Source organism: Notamacropus eugenii, chromosome 5 (genome assembly GCF_028372415.1).
Source record: "Notamacropus eugenii isolate mMacEug1 chromosome 5, mMacEug1.pri_v2, whole genome shotgun sequence".
NCBI classification, from domain to species: domain Eukaryota; kingdom Metazoa; phylum Chordata; class Mammalia; order Diprotodontia; family Macropodidae; genus Notamacropus; species Notamacropus eugenii.
In genome coordinates this window covers 211,082,217-211,096,735 of record NC_092876.1, presented here as the reverse complement: position 1 = coordinate 211,096,735, position 14,519 = coordinate 211,082,217, and the positions used below count along the sequence as shown (strand labels likewise).

The 14,519-nt window shown below is 39.4% G+C and overlaps 1 protein-coding gene, 1 long non-coding RNA gene and 1 pseudogene across 3 annotated transcripts in view; 2 read left to right on the top strand and 1 right to left on the bottom strand.

Moving 5' to 3' along the window:
* The window catches only part of LOC140505728 (uncharacterized), a 31,111-nt gene extending 21,649 nt beyond the window's left edge, over positions 1-9,462 (bottom strand). Inside the window, exon 1 of the long non-coding RNA XR_011967634.1 lies at positions 9,380-9,462. This is a non-coding gene — a long non-coding RNA (uncharacterized lncRNA). The remainder of the gene's footprint in view (positions 1-9,379) is intronic.
* Positions 2,514-4,037, top strand: LOC140505726 (uncharacterized). 2 transcript variants are annotated; one of them, XM_072611999.1, is made up of 2 exons: positions 2,514-2,581; positions 2,949-4,037. In XM_072611999.1, exons 1-2 carry the CDS (start codon positions 2,524-2,526, stop codon positions 3,518-3,520), a joined length of 630 nt encoding a protein of 209 aa, XP_072468100.1. In that variant the 5' UTR covers positions 2,514-2,523; the 3' UTR covers positions 3,521-4,037. The 2 variants fall into 2 exon arrangements, 1 of the variants encoding a protein (XP_072468100.1); XR_011967633.1 differs by lacking the exon at positions 2,514-2,581 and adding an exon at positions 2,718-2,798 and having other exon boundaries at positions 2,949-3,032.
* A 1,205-nt stretch (positions 9,463-10,667) lies between the features above and the next one.
* On the top strand, positions 10,668-11,314 carry LOC140505727 (ATP synthase F(0) complex subunit C2, mitochondrial pseudogene; annotated as a pseudogene).
* Positions 11,315-14,519: the final 3,205 nt, after the last annotated feature.

Below are 14,519 nucleotides of genomic sequence, written 5' to 3'. Positions count from 1 at the left end.
AGTCCCATTGTCCCTAGGGTAAAATATCAAAGCAGATGGTAATGATTCTTCTTTAATGTGCTTTTCACTGATTGAAATCTTATCAGTTTCTAACATGGAACTATTTTACAGAACCAAGAACTTTGATGACAAGAAGTTTCCTGAGTCTTTAGTAGCTGTGGCTAAGGCACCTGCAAGAGTGCTTCTCCATAAGGTTTGCTTTCCAAGATGATGGCGGAGGTCATTGGACTACAAGTAATGATATTCTCAAAGTTGTTGAGTTCAGGGTTATGGATTTTCTTCAACACTGTTTGAAGGGAGATGGTGGTTTGACTTGCTTGACATGCTGCCTCCAGTCTCTCCCTCAGAATGCACTGACCAGCTAGGCTAGCTTGTCTTCCCTGTGTGTGATATTTGATTGATAGGCAGTTGGAATGGTGGTAACCTTCTCCTCAGGACTTGCTTCCCTAGATGATGGATATGAAGGTTGGGTTGGAAGCAGGACTTAATTCAGGGATACTGATATTCTCAGGGCTCCTTCACATTTCTGACATATTCATGACTTATCTATGATTCCTTAAAGAGGACTGTTTTTGTTTGCTTTATGTGTGCTAATAGGATCAAAATGACATCATGATGTCTAGGTCAATGTACAGCATAGCTGATCATGTAAAATAATAAAACTCTAAAATTATTGAAAAATAAAATAATGAAATGGCAAAAATGGTATGGGTGACGCCTTTTGACTTGTTCATAAACTGGATTTAAGCAAGGCAAAGTTGCACAAAGTCATCAACCTCATTCTATCTTTCAGAGTAATGAACCCAGTGACAAGACAAAAATAAAGTTGACTAGCAATGACTCTGGATGCACTGGTGTTGGTGTCTGACCGAGCTCTAAGAGCACATGAGTGTGGCTGCCTTCCTGATCCACTGAAATGAAATATTTACATCAACCTATGCCAATGGAGAAGTGTTCACATGCTTGGGATAGATACTCCATAGGTATGCAAGCATAGAGATCCATTTGGTTTCATGTGTGTATATGAATATATATTGTATATATCTATATATAAGCATATATTGTATATACACATATATTAATATAGTTCATTAATATAATACTCATACATATTAGGTCTAAGTTCCTTTTAAGAATAAAATATATACCTTTATAACAACAAAAAAAAAAGCTCCCAGAATGAAGCAATGACCCACTTATTTTAAGCACTAGTCAATAAAATGAAATTCTTAAACAAGAAAAAATATCATGAATCCTGGGAATTCATTGAAGAATAACTTGACCTATACAATGTCTGTAACAAAGTACTTAACAAATGCTTGTTGACTGATAGACCCTTATTATCATGAAGTTTGTTATAGTTTCTTGATGTGATAAAATAATCATCTATTACATACAGAAATGATTGTTTATGTGGCATAGAGCATACTGACTCGCATATGATCTGGAATAATGATTATGTGGTTCAAATTCTAACATGTTTGGATAAGCTGCATATTCAGATTTTATGTACTATGGTTTGCAAGTATCTCACATGATCAAAGATTTGAAGAGGAAACTTAGAAGCCATTTAAGTGCAAACCTCTCATTTTACAGATGAAGACTCTGAAATACAAATGTATGTGTATGTGTGTGGTTTAATATGAAATGACTTGGTCAAGGTCACACAAACAAGTAGTAGTCTTTAAATACATACCAGATGAATTTTTACAGTAGTATATCCTTGGATACGTGGGAATGATTCAGTCTCAAATTAGGGGATTCTAGGTTTTACTTTATTATGCTGAATTCTGATTCGGGCTCAGGCTACGCTTCTTACAAAGAATATTTAATGTTGCACTTCAGTTTCTCTCTTCAGCTTTAGCATTTAACAAACATTTAGATAAATGAAAGTTACCTAAACCCTCCCCAAAAGGGTCACTCTACAAGGGCAGAGGAAGTGTTTAGTTATTGTAAGGTAGACATACACACACATCCTCAGAAATTTGTAATGACTGAACAAATGACAAAAACATGAATAATGCAATAGTACTCTGCTATAAGAAAAGAAGAGACTATTAAAAAAACAAAAAACCTGGAAAGACTTGTATGAACTGATGCAAAGTGAAATAAGCAGAGGCAAAAGAACTATATATAACATCAAAATTGGCAGAAAAAACTAACAATTCTGAAAAAAATTTAAGAACTCTGATTTAATCAACCATAATTATGGAAGTCTGATGAAGAAGAATGATGCCCACTTCATAGTAGATAACGGATATTTGTTGTCGGCTATGCTTAAATGAAGCAGGGCTTTAGCATTTCTTTTCAGTGGTAGATGGAGAGGGAGAAAAAAATAATATATAAAGGAAAAAATAAAATTATCAATAAATAGCACATATACATATTACGTATATGTGTATATATAATATATATATATATATTTCACTAAGACTAGATTAATATGGTGATCATCAAAAGACCACAGGACTCAGAACCGAAAGCAGCTCAGAGGTCATCTAGACCAACTGACTCATTTTAGAGATGAGAGAACTGAAGCCCAAGGTTGTTAAGCAACTTTTCCCACTCACAACTTTAAGAGGTGAGAAATGAACTCAGGCCTTCTGACTGAACAGCTAAGACTGCCTGCCATTCCACCCACCACTGTTTTATTCCTTTAACCTTTGAAGTTAGGAAACCTGTAAAGGATATTGTAAGGTTCAAAAATAGTCTGTTTTCTAAGAAATTGGATCACCTCGTTCTTCATTTAACTGAAATCCCAACGGAAGTCAAATGAACTCTGCAAAAACCTTTAAAAAGTAAATTTTAAAAATCTGTATTTTTTAATGAAACTTACTTCTATTCCTCAAAATCCTGCGAGTTCGTCAGTAGGGTGCGGAGGGGCTGGGGGCAGGTAGGTACCGGCTGACTGCACTGACATACTTGGCGTCTCTTTCCTGCTCTAACAGATGGTGCCCTGGGTGGCTGTAGCCCAAAGTGCCAGGACGGTGGCGGCTTCCGTCTGGATGAAGAGGAAAGCGGAGGGGAAGTTGTAGACATTGGCCACGCAGGGCGTGTAGTTGCCAACGTGGGCTTTGTTCAGGTCTCCCCGGGTGTAGGCGATCACCCACCACATGGACGCCATGAAGAGCCACGCCACGGTGTAGGTGAGGATGAAGATGAACAGGTTCCAGCGCCACTTGAGGTCCACCAGGGTGGTGAAGAGGTCGGAGAGGTAGCGGCTGGTCTCGCTGCCCAGGTTGCCGTGCTGCACATTGCACCTCCCGTTCTTGTCCACGAACCGCTGTCGTTTCTTCCTGGGGACCAGCTGCTGCTGCTGTTGCTGCTGCTGCTGCTGGGGCCCCTGGCTCTGCAAGCCCGCGCTGCTGGACGAGGTGGTCACTACCTGGTAATCGTCCCCAAATTTCCTGCGGAGCGCAGACATAATACGGGGGAGCGGGCCAGATTCAAAAAGGAAGGAGGCGCAGGAGCGAAGCGCTGCAAACCAATACCAACGAGTGTTGGGGGAAAAGGGGTGTAGAAAAGAGAAGAGAACCCATGGACCTATTTCCATTTCCGTCCTCCTCTGCTTAACCTTCTGCTTTTCACCTATCTGAAAAAGAAATTTTCTTTCTCTTAGGTGTCCTGGGGCAGGAGAAGAGGTTGGGGGAGAAGTGTGGAAGAGCGAGTCAGGTGCTTAACAACAGCAGGAGTGAAGCAGAACCTCTCCAGCCGATTTCCCTCTGAGCCCCGCTCTCCTCTTCTTGCTCTGCCTTGGACCACCCACCTTCTATTTCCTTTCTTGGCTCCCCCTTGCCTGATACACCACCATATTTCATTCAAATAACGAGGTGAAAAAATACCTACCCCCTCCCCGCAAACTATCTGAACAGATTAAGGCAGATATACCCGTCTGAACCCTCTCCCAACCCCAACCTGTGTCTCTGTCGTTTGCTCCACTTCAGTTCCTGTCCTTCAGACTAAACTTGGGTAGAAAGGGATGGAAAGAAAAGGAGGGGAAGAACTAACGAACACCCCACCCCAAGTAGCCAAATTTGAAGCCCAAGGCAACCAGCCCAGCCAGCTGTCTTCAGTTTAACCAGTCACACATACCACGCTCCTTCCCTCACCTCACAGGGAAACAAGATAGATTGGGTAATACCATGCACCTGGATTCGGAAAAAGGTGAGCCAGTGGAGGAAGGAGAATTAAAAGGCAGAAGCTTCCTCTCCTATGTCCTCGCAAGCCTCTTTCTGGAATTGATGTTACCCTTATCCCCACTTTTCCTGATTTGCTACACAGGGTGCCAGTGTGAGTCCCGCAAAGCCAACCCGAACACTTTCACTTCTCTAGCGAATAGAGTGGATGAGCAGATACTCAGGTTAAAAAGCAGAACAATTCCAGTTTTGCTCTCTCCAAAAAGTTCACAAATCAAAAAACCTTAAGTTTTTGTTTCCTGCCTCTCCTCATCCTGGTCATCTTTCTCCTCTTGCCAGCGTGTGTGTGTCTGTGTGTGTTGCAACAGGGATATAGCAGACCTTGGAACATGTAAAAGGTAGTACAGCAGTGGACTGATCCAACTTTCCTCACCTAGTATTCAAATAGCACTTCTGCTGCTCAGATAAATCTGCATTTTCTAAGTGTAGAAGACAAGGCCCCTCAAACAAGTAGCGCTTCTGAAAATACTTGACATCACTTGACTTATTCTTGTTTTTTTACCCTCCTCATAAACCACAAACCCCCAGCAAATAACACAGAGCTATATATAAAGAGGACTCTAGATGACTGAATTGGGTGAACCCCAGAATCCTTTCCAGTCCTAAATTGTTACGTTTTATTAAATGTGCCTTCCATCTGTTTGTCATCCATGTTCCTTCTTTGCTTCTGTTGATTAATTCCCAAACAGAATCCTTAAATTGAAAAGACAAAATATCAGGGAGAACTAGAAAAGTTCTCTCCCTCTCCTCCCTGTAAGACAGATAAACACAGTATACTTGAGGGCTTCTAGCACAAGTTCACTCTTGATTTAGTCAGACAGGAAAGACATTAAGAAGGGGTTAATAATCTTACTTTATTCTAGTGTAGATTTCTCAGAAGAGGATTGCTGATAACGGGAACTCAAACTCAAATAGAATTCCCCAATCACCCTTCTCACAGAGGCCAGTGAGAAGGGGGGGGAACTACTCTTATATCTCGATGGGGTCTATCAAGACAGGCACAACTTGTGCATTCCCCTAAATCCTCTCAAGCCTCAATGGGGGTCAGTTGAAGCAAACAGAGATTCCCCACAAGCCTAAATGGGGGCTGATCAAGGCACTCACAGCATTCCAGCCTGTGCATAGAACCCTAAGGTTCTCCCCAAGCCTCAGTGGAGGCCAGTTGAAGCACACACAGCATTTATGCATTCAATCCTAAGGGTTCTCCACCTCTAGTGACCACCTATCTCATAGGCCAACAGGCAAAGAAGGCATGCTGCCAGTAACGGCCTTATAAGTTTATATTGCCTCGTCCCTGTATCTTACTGTGCAGCCCCAGTGGATGTTTATATTATTTACCACTATATAACTCTGCACAACTGTGATAGAGATGTTTTGAATCTTAACTGTGAGAAGTCATATCCAGTACTTGGGAACAGAAGATTGTTATGGCCATGGATCCTGGGAAACTGAACTCTGAGAAATAATAACAGGAATTCACTTCACACACACTAAAATCCACCTTACTTACATTTCCTCAATAGGGATTTGCTTACCATATCCTTTACCTTCTTCCTGAAAACTTATAATAAAAATTTACTGATTGCACCACTGCCTAGAAAAAGGATTTCTGGTATGGCTTTGTGGAAGAAATAGTGGATTTGAAGCTAGAGACCCTAGATTCCAGTACCAGCTCTGAACTCCACATCTGCTTCTTATTTCTTTTGTTACCTTGGAAAAATTACTTAGATTTCTTGGCTTTCAGTTTTCTTATTTCTAAAATGAGGATGCTAAACTAGATGGACTCCAAATTCCCTTTCTCTTCCTAATCTATATATTTACAAGAGTTTTTATTCAAAATCTATATAGTACTATGCTCTATTTGCTATTGACCATGCTATGTGGTTAACACATACCCAGAGAGAAATCACATATCTTAAAAAGTAAATAAATAAAGGGCAGCATGCAGTGAATTGATCAGTCCAGTCATAAAAAGGTAATACGGATCATGTGGCAACCTGTCAGGAGAAATGCCAGATGTATTCACAAGTAGTAACAGAGATGGAGATTTTACTTGTAAGGCGACAAAATAAGGAAAATTGCTTAATACAAAGTCATTATTAGCCTTTGCATCCAGAGGAAATCAATTGTCATCCATAAAGAGCCATACTAGTTGAGAGGAAATCGTTAACATTACCTCACTGAGCAAAAGCTCAGTCTGATTTCTCTGGGAAATGTCTTCCCTCTCTAGCGTGACAGATCTCGGGTGTGGACTTTGCAATCAGAAAATACTGTTGTGAATTGCTAAGACACAGCAGGAGATACAGCTGTTTGATGGGCAGCAATCAGAGTCCAGGCAGCTTTTTTGAGTGCAGGCATCATGCAGCCTGTAAGATAAACAGGGATAGGATCCTATTCCTGTTTGCTTCACAGCCGAAATACTTGCTTCTCTTATAGAAAAGGGATCACAGTTTTTTTGAGCACTACTAAGACCCAGATAATAATTAGTATCACTTTTCCATCTGTGAATAAAGAAGACAGAAAACAGTAAAATGATCAGTTCTCAATTATATGATTTGTACTTATAAAGGGAGAACAAAGCTATCAGGCGAAGAAGCCAAATGTGATTTTCCCAAAGTCACAAAGCCAAGAGGCAAACCTAACAAACCTAACCTTCTGACTCAAAATCAATCACTCTAACAGGAGATTGGAAGATTGTAGGGTCCTTAATAGTAATAAGGAAATTCAAACAGGGAAGGGTGTTTTAAGAAAGATAATAAGATTAATTTTACATTTGTTGAATTTTACATGATTATGAGATATGCAATTCAGAATGTCCAAAAGGCAATTGGTTATTTAACACTCAAAAGCAAAAGAGAGATGAAGGAATAATCTGCATAGATATGATAACTGAACCCAAGGGAGATGATGAAATCATGAAGTAAGAGAGAGTAGAGTGAATGAAGAAGACCCAGGACATAACCGATGATTGGTGGGCCTAATATGGATGAAGAATCAGTAAAGAAGTCTGAGTTGTCAGACAGACAGAAGGGAAAATTGTTGTATTCAACTCATTGTAATCACATGAATCACAGCTCATCAATACTGTCCATGGGGTTTCCTTGGCAAAGATACTAGCATGGTTCGCCATTTTCTTTTCTAGTGAATTAAGGTAAACAGAGGTTAGGTGACTTGCCTGGGTTCCCATAGCTAGGGTTTGAAGGTAGATTTGAATTTGAGTCTTCCTGACTCTAGGCTCTTTTTTGTAATCCATTGAACCATCTAGGTCCCTAGAAAGGGTACCAGGAGAGCGTGAATAAATGAAAATATTGAAAGGAGAGAGGATTCATGAAAAGACCAAATGTCAAATGCTGCAGAGATGTCAAAATGGATGAGAATTCAGAAAAGACCATTCAATTTAGCAATTAAGTGGTCATTGGTAACTTTGGAGAAAGTCTTTTCAGTTAAATGATGAACTTGTAAATTGTATTACAGAAGTTTTAGAAGTGACTGAGAGGAGAGGAAGTAGAAGTAAGTATAAATCTGTCAATAGTCAATAAGCATTTGATAAACAAACACCTACTATGTTTCAGGAACTCTGTGATATGTTAGATACAAAAAGAGTCAAGGAAGGAACACACAATTTTATGGAGGAGACAGTAAGTAAACAAATATACAAACATGCTAAATGTAAGATAGACAGGAAAGTATTAAAGAGGGAAGGCCCTAGAATTAAGACTGGATGAGAAAGGCTTCCTGAAGAGGATGAGATTTCTCAAAGAATTTAGCCAAGAAAGGGAGGAGATAAAAATTCACTTCCAAATTTCTGTGCTGCCAAAGTAAGGATAATGGTATCATTACTATTAATGCTGTCCCCCCTTTCCCCTTCATTAATGGCTTTGGATAGGTAAGAATCTTTCTGGGCCTCAGTTTCATCAACTGTAAAAATGATGGAGTTTATAACATCTCACATCATATACCAAGAAAAATCCCAAATAGTTATATGGCTTCATCATAAAAGGTGACATCTTAATTTTATTAGAGAAGCAAGGAAAAACTTTTCTTTCAGATTGGTGGATATGACTAAAGAAGCAATAGAGAGGATCACAGATTATGTACAATTCAAAAATGTATGCTAATGCAGTTAAAATTAAAAGGGAAATAGGTAACTGGGGGGAAATCATTGTAGCAAATTTCTTTGATAAAAGGTTTATCTAAGATCTATTCAGAAATGATAAAATATATGATTAGTCCTCAATAGACAAATGGTAAAAGATATGAATTGTTTTAGTAGAAAAATCCAAGCTATAAATAACCATGTGGAAAAATATTCCCAATCACTAAAAATTAGAAAAAGGAAAATTAAAGCAACCTCACCTCATCATATTGGCAAAGATGACCAAAAAAGGAAAATGTCCTGTAACAATCACAAGGGAGGTCTCTCTCTTAGTCATTGCTGGCAAGATTCTTGCTAGAGTCCTCCTTAATAAGCTAATCCTTCACCTGCAAGATGGTCATATACCTGAGAGCCACTATGGCTTCAGAAAGTGCTGAGTAAACAGTTGATATGGTGTTTGCTGCCCGATAACTCCAGGAGAAATACCAGGAGCAGAAGAGATGTCTGTACAAAACATTTGTGGATCTGACCAAAGCCTTTGTCACTGTTAGTCAAGAGGGCTTATGGAAAATTATGTCAAAATTTGGTTGCCCAGAGAAATTCATCAGTATTGTACATCAGTTTCATGATGGCATGTTTTCCTGGGTTCTAGATAGAAGACAGTTCTCTTATACCTTCCCAGTCACCAATGGAGTGAAACAGGGCAATTTGCTTGCTCCCATGTTTTTTAGCATGATGCTTTTAGCCAGGTTGTCAAATGCTTTCAATGAAGAGGAACATGGCATCAAGGTCAACTACCATACTGAGGGTAAGTTCTTCAATTTGAAAAGGTTACAAGCCAAGACCAAAGTGGAGGGAGTGTTGGTGCATGATATTCTGTTTACAGATGATTGTGCACTCTGCAGCCTCTGAAGCTGAGATGCAGCAAAGTATGGATCAATTCTCTGCTGCCTGTGCTAATTTTGGACTAATAATTAACACCAAGAAAACACAGCTGCTCCATCAGCCACCACAACACCATCCATATGTGGAAACATCCGTTACAACAAATGGAGAAGTTTTGAATGCTGTGGATAAGTTCACTTACCTTAGTGGTGTACTTTCCAGGGATGTACATATTGACATAGAGGTTGATGCACACGTTGCCAGAGCTAGCTTAGTGTTTGGGAGGCTCTGAAGAAAAGTTTGGGAGAGAAAAGGTATTAGACTGACTACCAAACTGAAGGTTTACAGAGCTGTTGCACTGACCTCATTGTTGCATGCCTGCGAAACACAGTCTACCAGAGCCATGCCAGGAAACTGAATTGCTTACATTTAAACTGTCTTAGGAAGATTCTGAGGATCCCCTGGCAGGATAAGGTACCAGACGCTGAGGTCCTTGCTTGAACTGAACTGTCATGCATTCAAACTATGCTGCAGAGAACGCAACTCCAATGGGCTGGCCACATTGTTCGAATGCAAAATGTACACTTGCCAAAAAGACTTTTATGGAGAACTTGCATGGGGCAAGTGATTACATGGTAGTCAGAAGAAGCAATACAAGGACACTCTCAAAGTCTCTCTCAAGAACTTTGGATTTGATTGTACAACATGGGACACACTGGCACAGGACTGCTCAGCATGGTGTGCCCCCATTAGAAAGGGTGCTGTGCTCTATAAGCAAAGCAGAATTGAAATAGCACAAAGGAAACGTAGGATGCACAAATTTGGAGTATCCACCCCAAATATTCATATGGACTATCTGTGCCCAACCTGAAGTAGAGCATCCCAAGCTCATATTGGTCTGATCAGCCACAGTCGTACACATTGAAACTTCACTTTATCATGGTGATGTCATTTTTGTCCTCTTCGAGAACAAAGGACAGCAACCAACCAACTAGGTACTTCACTGGTCTTATTCACCCTACCTCTGTAAAGAGCTTGCAGTATCCATTGAGTATTTCATTGTTTGCCTTTAAAATTCAAGTTTTGTGCTGGAATTATCATGCTCCACACCCCCAAAGCATTGTACAAGTCCTTTAGGCTCTAAGCCAAACAATGAAAAATTAGAGATACAGTTTAGTGAGAAAATAAAGGTGTTAAATAAACTTCATGCTGGAATGTCTGCACCCAATGTAGGTTGTGAGTTGAATCTATGATTCCATTGTCATCCACCAGCTATGCTAGAGTGTTGGAGGTAATGTCAAGACCTCATTAGTTTTGGTGTCTTCCAACAGCAGCAACTAAAGTTTCATCAGCTTCTCTCTCTGTTTCAAGAGGTCAGGCAAGGTAAAGAAGTTTACAGCAGTATAGAATACAGAATATCCCCACACTGTCATCTGATATAATAGAAGGTAAGACTCAGATTAAAAAATGCTTTAGTTTCCCCCCTCTCTGTCTCCTCTGCTCTGCCGGCAGCTCTTCAGCTTTGCCCCTCACCCTTTGAGAATGTATGCCTGCACCAAGCTCATCTCTGCCCCTGCCCTTGTGAGGAGCAGCTCTCAGCTACTGAGTAGACCTTTATCTGCAGTGGTACTAAAACGGCCAGAGGTTCGGACAGATGAGAACCTCAGCATTTTGGCAGCATCAGGTCCCTTGACCTCACTTGTCCCCAGATGTGGATTCCAAACTAGCGCCATCTCAAGGGACATTGACACAGCAGCCAAGTTTATTGGAGCTGGGGCTGCCACTGTGGGGGTGGCTGGCTCTGGAGCTGGTATTGGGACAGTATTTGGAAGTCTCATCATTGGTTATGCCAGGAACCCCTCCTTGAAGCAGCAGCTCTTTTCCTACGCCATCCTGAGCTTTGCCTTGTCTGAGGCCATAGGGCTCTTTTGCCTGATGGTGGCCTTCCTCATCCTTTTCACCATGTGATGGAGCCATTTCTATCCCCCAACGTTTCTGAATGTTCTTCCTCGTCCTGGTCCTTTCATGTCTCTTGCAGCCTGTGAATACCTCCCCCTCCATCTTACCAGGTGGTCCTGGGGAAAGCCACAGGCTCAGGGTTTGACAGAGGGAAGACAAATAAATACTGTATTAATAAGCTGAAAAGCTTAGTTTTAAGAATTTTATTTATTGTACAATATTTATGGTACTATAGATTTTCTGTGTTATAAAAAGTGAATATGGTCTGAAATAAATGTTTTTTTTTTTTTAAGATGTTAGCCCAAAAGATTACAGAATTCCAAGGAATTACAAGCAAGAAAAAAGTTTTGCACATTATCAATTCTATTTTGGTATTGCATTTTTGGGGTCATTTCATAGTCACTGTGTTAGGAAAAGTGCTTATTATCAGAATTAATGTTTTGTTATAAAGAATTGCATGCATAAAACTATTTTTAGCAATCTCTAGCAAAAGATCACAATTTTTGGTGCCCATGGGAACCTAACTCCCTATTTTCCATAAGTCAAATACATCAACATTCAAACACCATTTCCTAGAAACGTTATCCCCACAATAGTTGAGGATGAACTATTTTATTGTATTAGTGCATGTTGTCCACTTGACTGCTTATCACAATCTGGAGAATAGGCACTCTTCATCCACTCACCTTAGCCACAATTTCATAGATCTAGAACTGGGTGAGACCTTAAAGGTTGTCTTGACCAAACCCTTGATTTTACCATGGAGGGAGGATCAGTACATGATTTTGTTTGCAGGTGATTGTATACATAATGCAACCTCTGGGGCTGAGATGCAACAAAATATGAATATATTCTCTGCTATTTGTGCTAATTTTGGCCTAACAATTAACACCAAGAAAATACAGTTGCTCCATCAGCCTGCACCACATCAATCATGTGTGTAGTCATTGGTTACAGCAAATGGAGTAGTTTTAAGTACTGTGGATAAGTTTACTTATTCTGACAGTATACTTTCTAGGGATGTGCACACTGATAATGAGGTTGACACACACATTGCCAGAGCTAGGTCAGTGTTTGGGAGGCTCCAAGTATTAGATTGCCTACCAAACTTTAGATCTACAGAGCCATTGTGCCGATGACATTGTTGTATGCCTGTGAAACCTGGACAGTATATTAGTGCCATGCCAGGAAGCTGAATTGCTTCCATTTGAATTGTCTTTGGAAGATTCTGAAGATCACTTGGCAAGATAAGGTACCTGACACTGAGGTCCTTTCTTGAGCAAAACTGCCAAGCATTCAAACTCTGCTGCAGAGAGTACATCTCAGATGGGCTGGCCACATCGTTTGAATTCCAAAAGTACAGTTGCCTAAAAGACTATTTGACAGAGAACTCATGTAAGGCAAGTGTTCACATGGAGGTTGGAAGATGTAATAGAAGGACACTCTTAAGGTCTCTTTTAGAAAATTTGGAATTGATTGTGAGACATGGAAGACTCTGACACAGTAAGTACTACCCAGCATGTTGTGCCCTCATCAAAGAAGATGCTGTACCGTATGAGCAAAGCAGAACTGCATTAGCTCAAAAGAAATGTGAGATGCACAAATTGAGATACATCTCCATTCCAAATGTTCTTTTAAATTATTTGTTCCCAACCTGCAGTAGAGACTTACAAGTCTGTACTGGTCTGATCAGTCAGACACACTGTGCCTAAAATGGTGATGTCATTTTGATCCTTTTTGAGAATGAAGGATAATAACCAATCGATTTTATAGATAAAAAACTAAGACTTGGAGAAATTAAATGACTTGCCTATAGTAACTAATGAGCATCAAAGGTGGGATTTAAACCCAAGTTCTCTGGCTTCAGAGTTGTGCACTTCCCACGTTAAGCCTAAATTAATAGAATGTTAGAACAGCAATAGACCTTAGAAGTCATCTGCCCCAATTCTCACATTTTCTTACAAGATGATTATTTCTTTTTGCTCCAGAGAAGCTAAAGGACTATTTAAATTTGTTATATTAGATATTTCCTAGAATGACATTTCTGACACTTTTTCCAGGATGTCACAGAGCCTTTTCTTTTTGCTTCCCAAATTATTTATATCAATGAATAAAATAATTGTGGCAAGCTATCAGTTAATTTTTTGGGATAAACACAGCTCCTTCCACCATATAAAAATAATAATAAATGAATCAAATGAAGTAAAAGTAAAATAATTAAAATAGCAAAAAGAAAATAAGTTTTCTTTAAATAATGATGAGATGAGGGAGGTATTGAGAATCATACTATACACTGAAATGCTCTGGCAACTGAAAACTCTAGGGAAGTTTAGAAGTAACAGAAGTTGGGTGTAACAACCTGAGATCATGAACTCAAGATTCCTTATGAATAGTATGTAGGACCTCTATAGGCAAGAGAACCTTGGAGATAACCCATTTCAAGTGCTACTCTTCATTCATATAGGAGTTAAACTAGGAAGCTCCTGAGTTAACTTCCAATACTCAGATTCCATGATGATTTTATGAGTTTGTACAGAACTGGGAGTTATTGATGTGAACCAATGGTGTCAAACTCCAATAGAAACAGGATCACAGGTGACGATCCCTCCTGGCAATACAATGACTTAGAGAATCACTTATTAACATTACCTATATTTTATTGCATTTATTTATTTTGTTAAATATTTCTTAATTACCTTTTAATCTAGTTTGGGTAGTATTTAGGGGTATTGCTATGTAGCGGTCAACAGCAGGCTTTACACCTCTGAACTTCTGGTGAGGAAATTTCTTTTACTAATAAATATCCACATCTTCTCCACAATGCATGGTCCTGAGAGTTGCCTGGGAACCGAGTGACTTGACCAAGGCAACACAGTCAATATGTGTCAGAGGCATATTAAACCTGGATTTTTATGACTCCAAGGTCAGCTTTCATTCCACAGTGCCATACTACCTTTCTCTGTCAAAAAAATTTCTGGAAAATATTAATTAGTAGTAAATAAGATAGAGTAATATATAAGAATAGTTGACCCAATTCTGTCCATACATACATAGAACTAGTGTTATGGATGACTTTTAGGATTTCGCAAAATTTGCTTCTGCAGTGCCAATAATCTGAACCCTCCAGTAAAAAGAAACACAAGAAGTAAGAATTATAAACATTATATAATAGCCAACCTAATAGTGGGTTCATAAAATAAAATGTTTCATTTCAGCAAATGAGGGCATTTCATCATAGAAAAAAGTAATTTTGGGGTAATGTAAGACACATTTTAAAGAAAATTTTCACCTTTAATTCATCATGCAATTTTAAATATATTACTTCATTTCATTAGTCATTCAATTAACAAGTATGTATTTAGTATTATCTGTCAGGTATGTGA

Coding starts and splice junctions, on each gene's coding strand:
- LOC140505726 (XM_072611999.1), top strand. CDS start 2,524: ATGAGAGAACTGAAGCCCAAGGTTGTTAAGCAACTTTTCCCACTCACA. Junction 2,582..2,948: donor CCCACTCACAACTTTAAGAG/GTGAGAAATGAA, acceptor CTGCTCTAACAG/ATGGTGCCCTGGGTGGCTGT.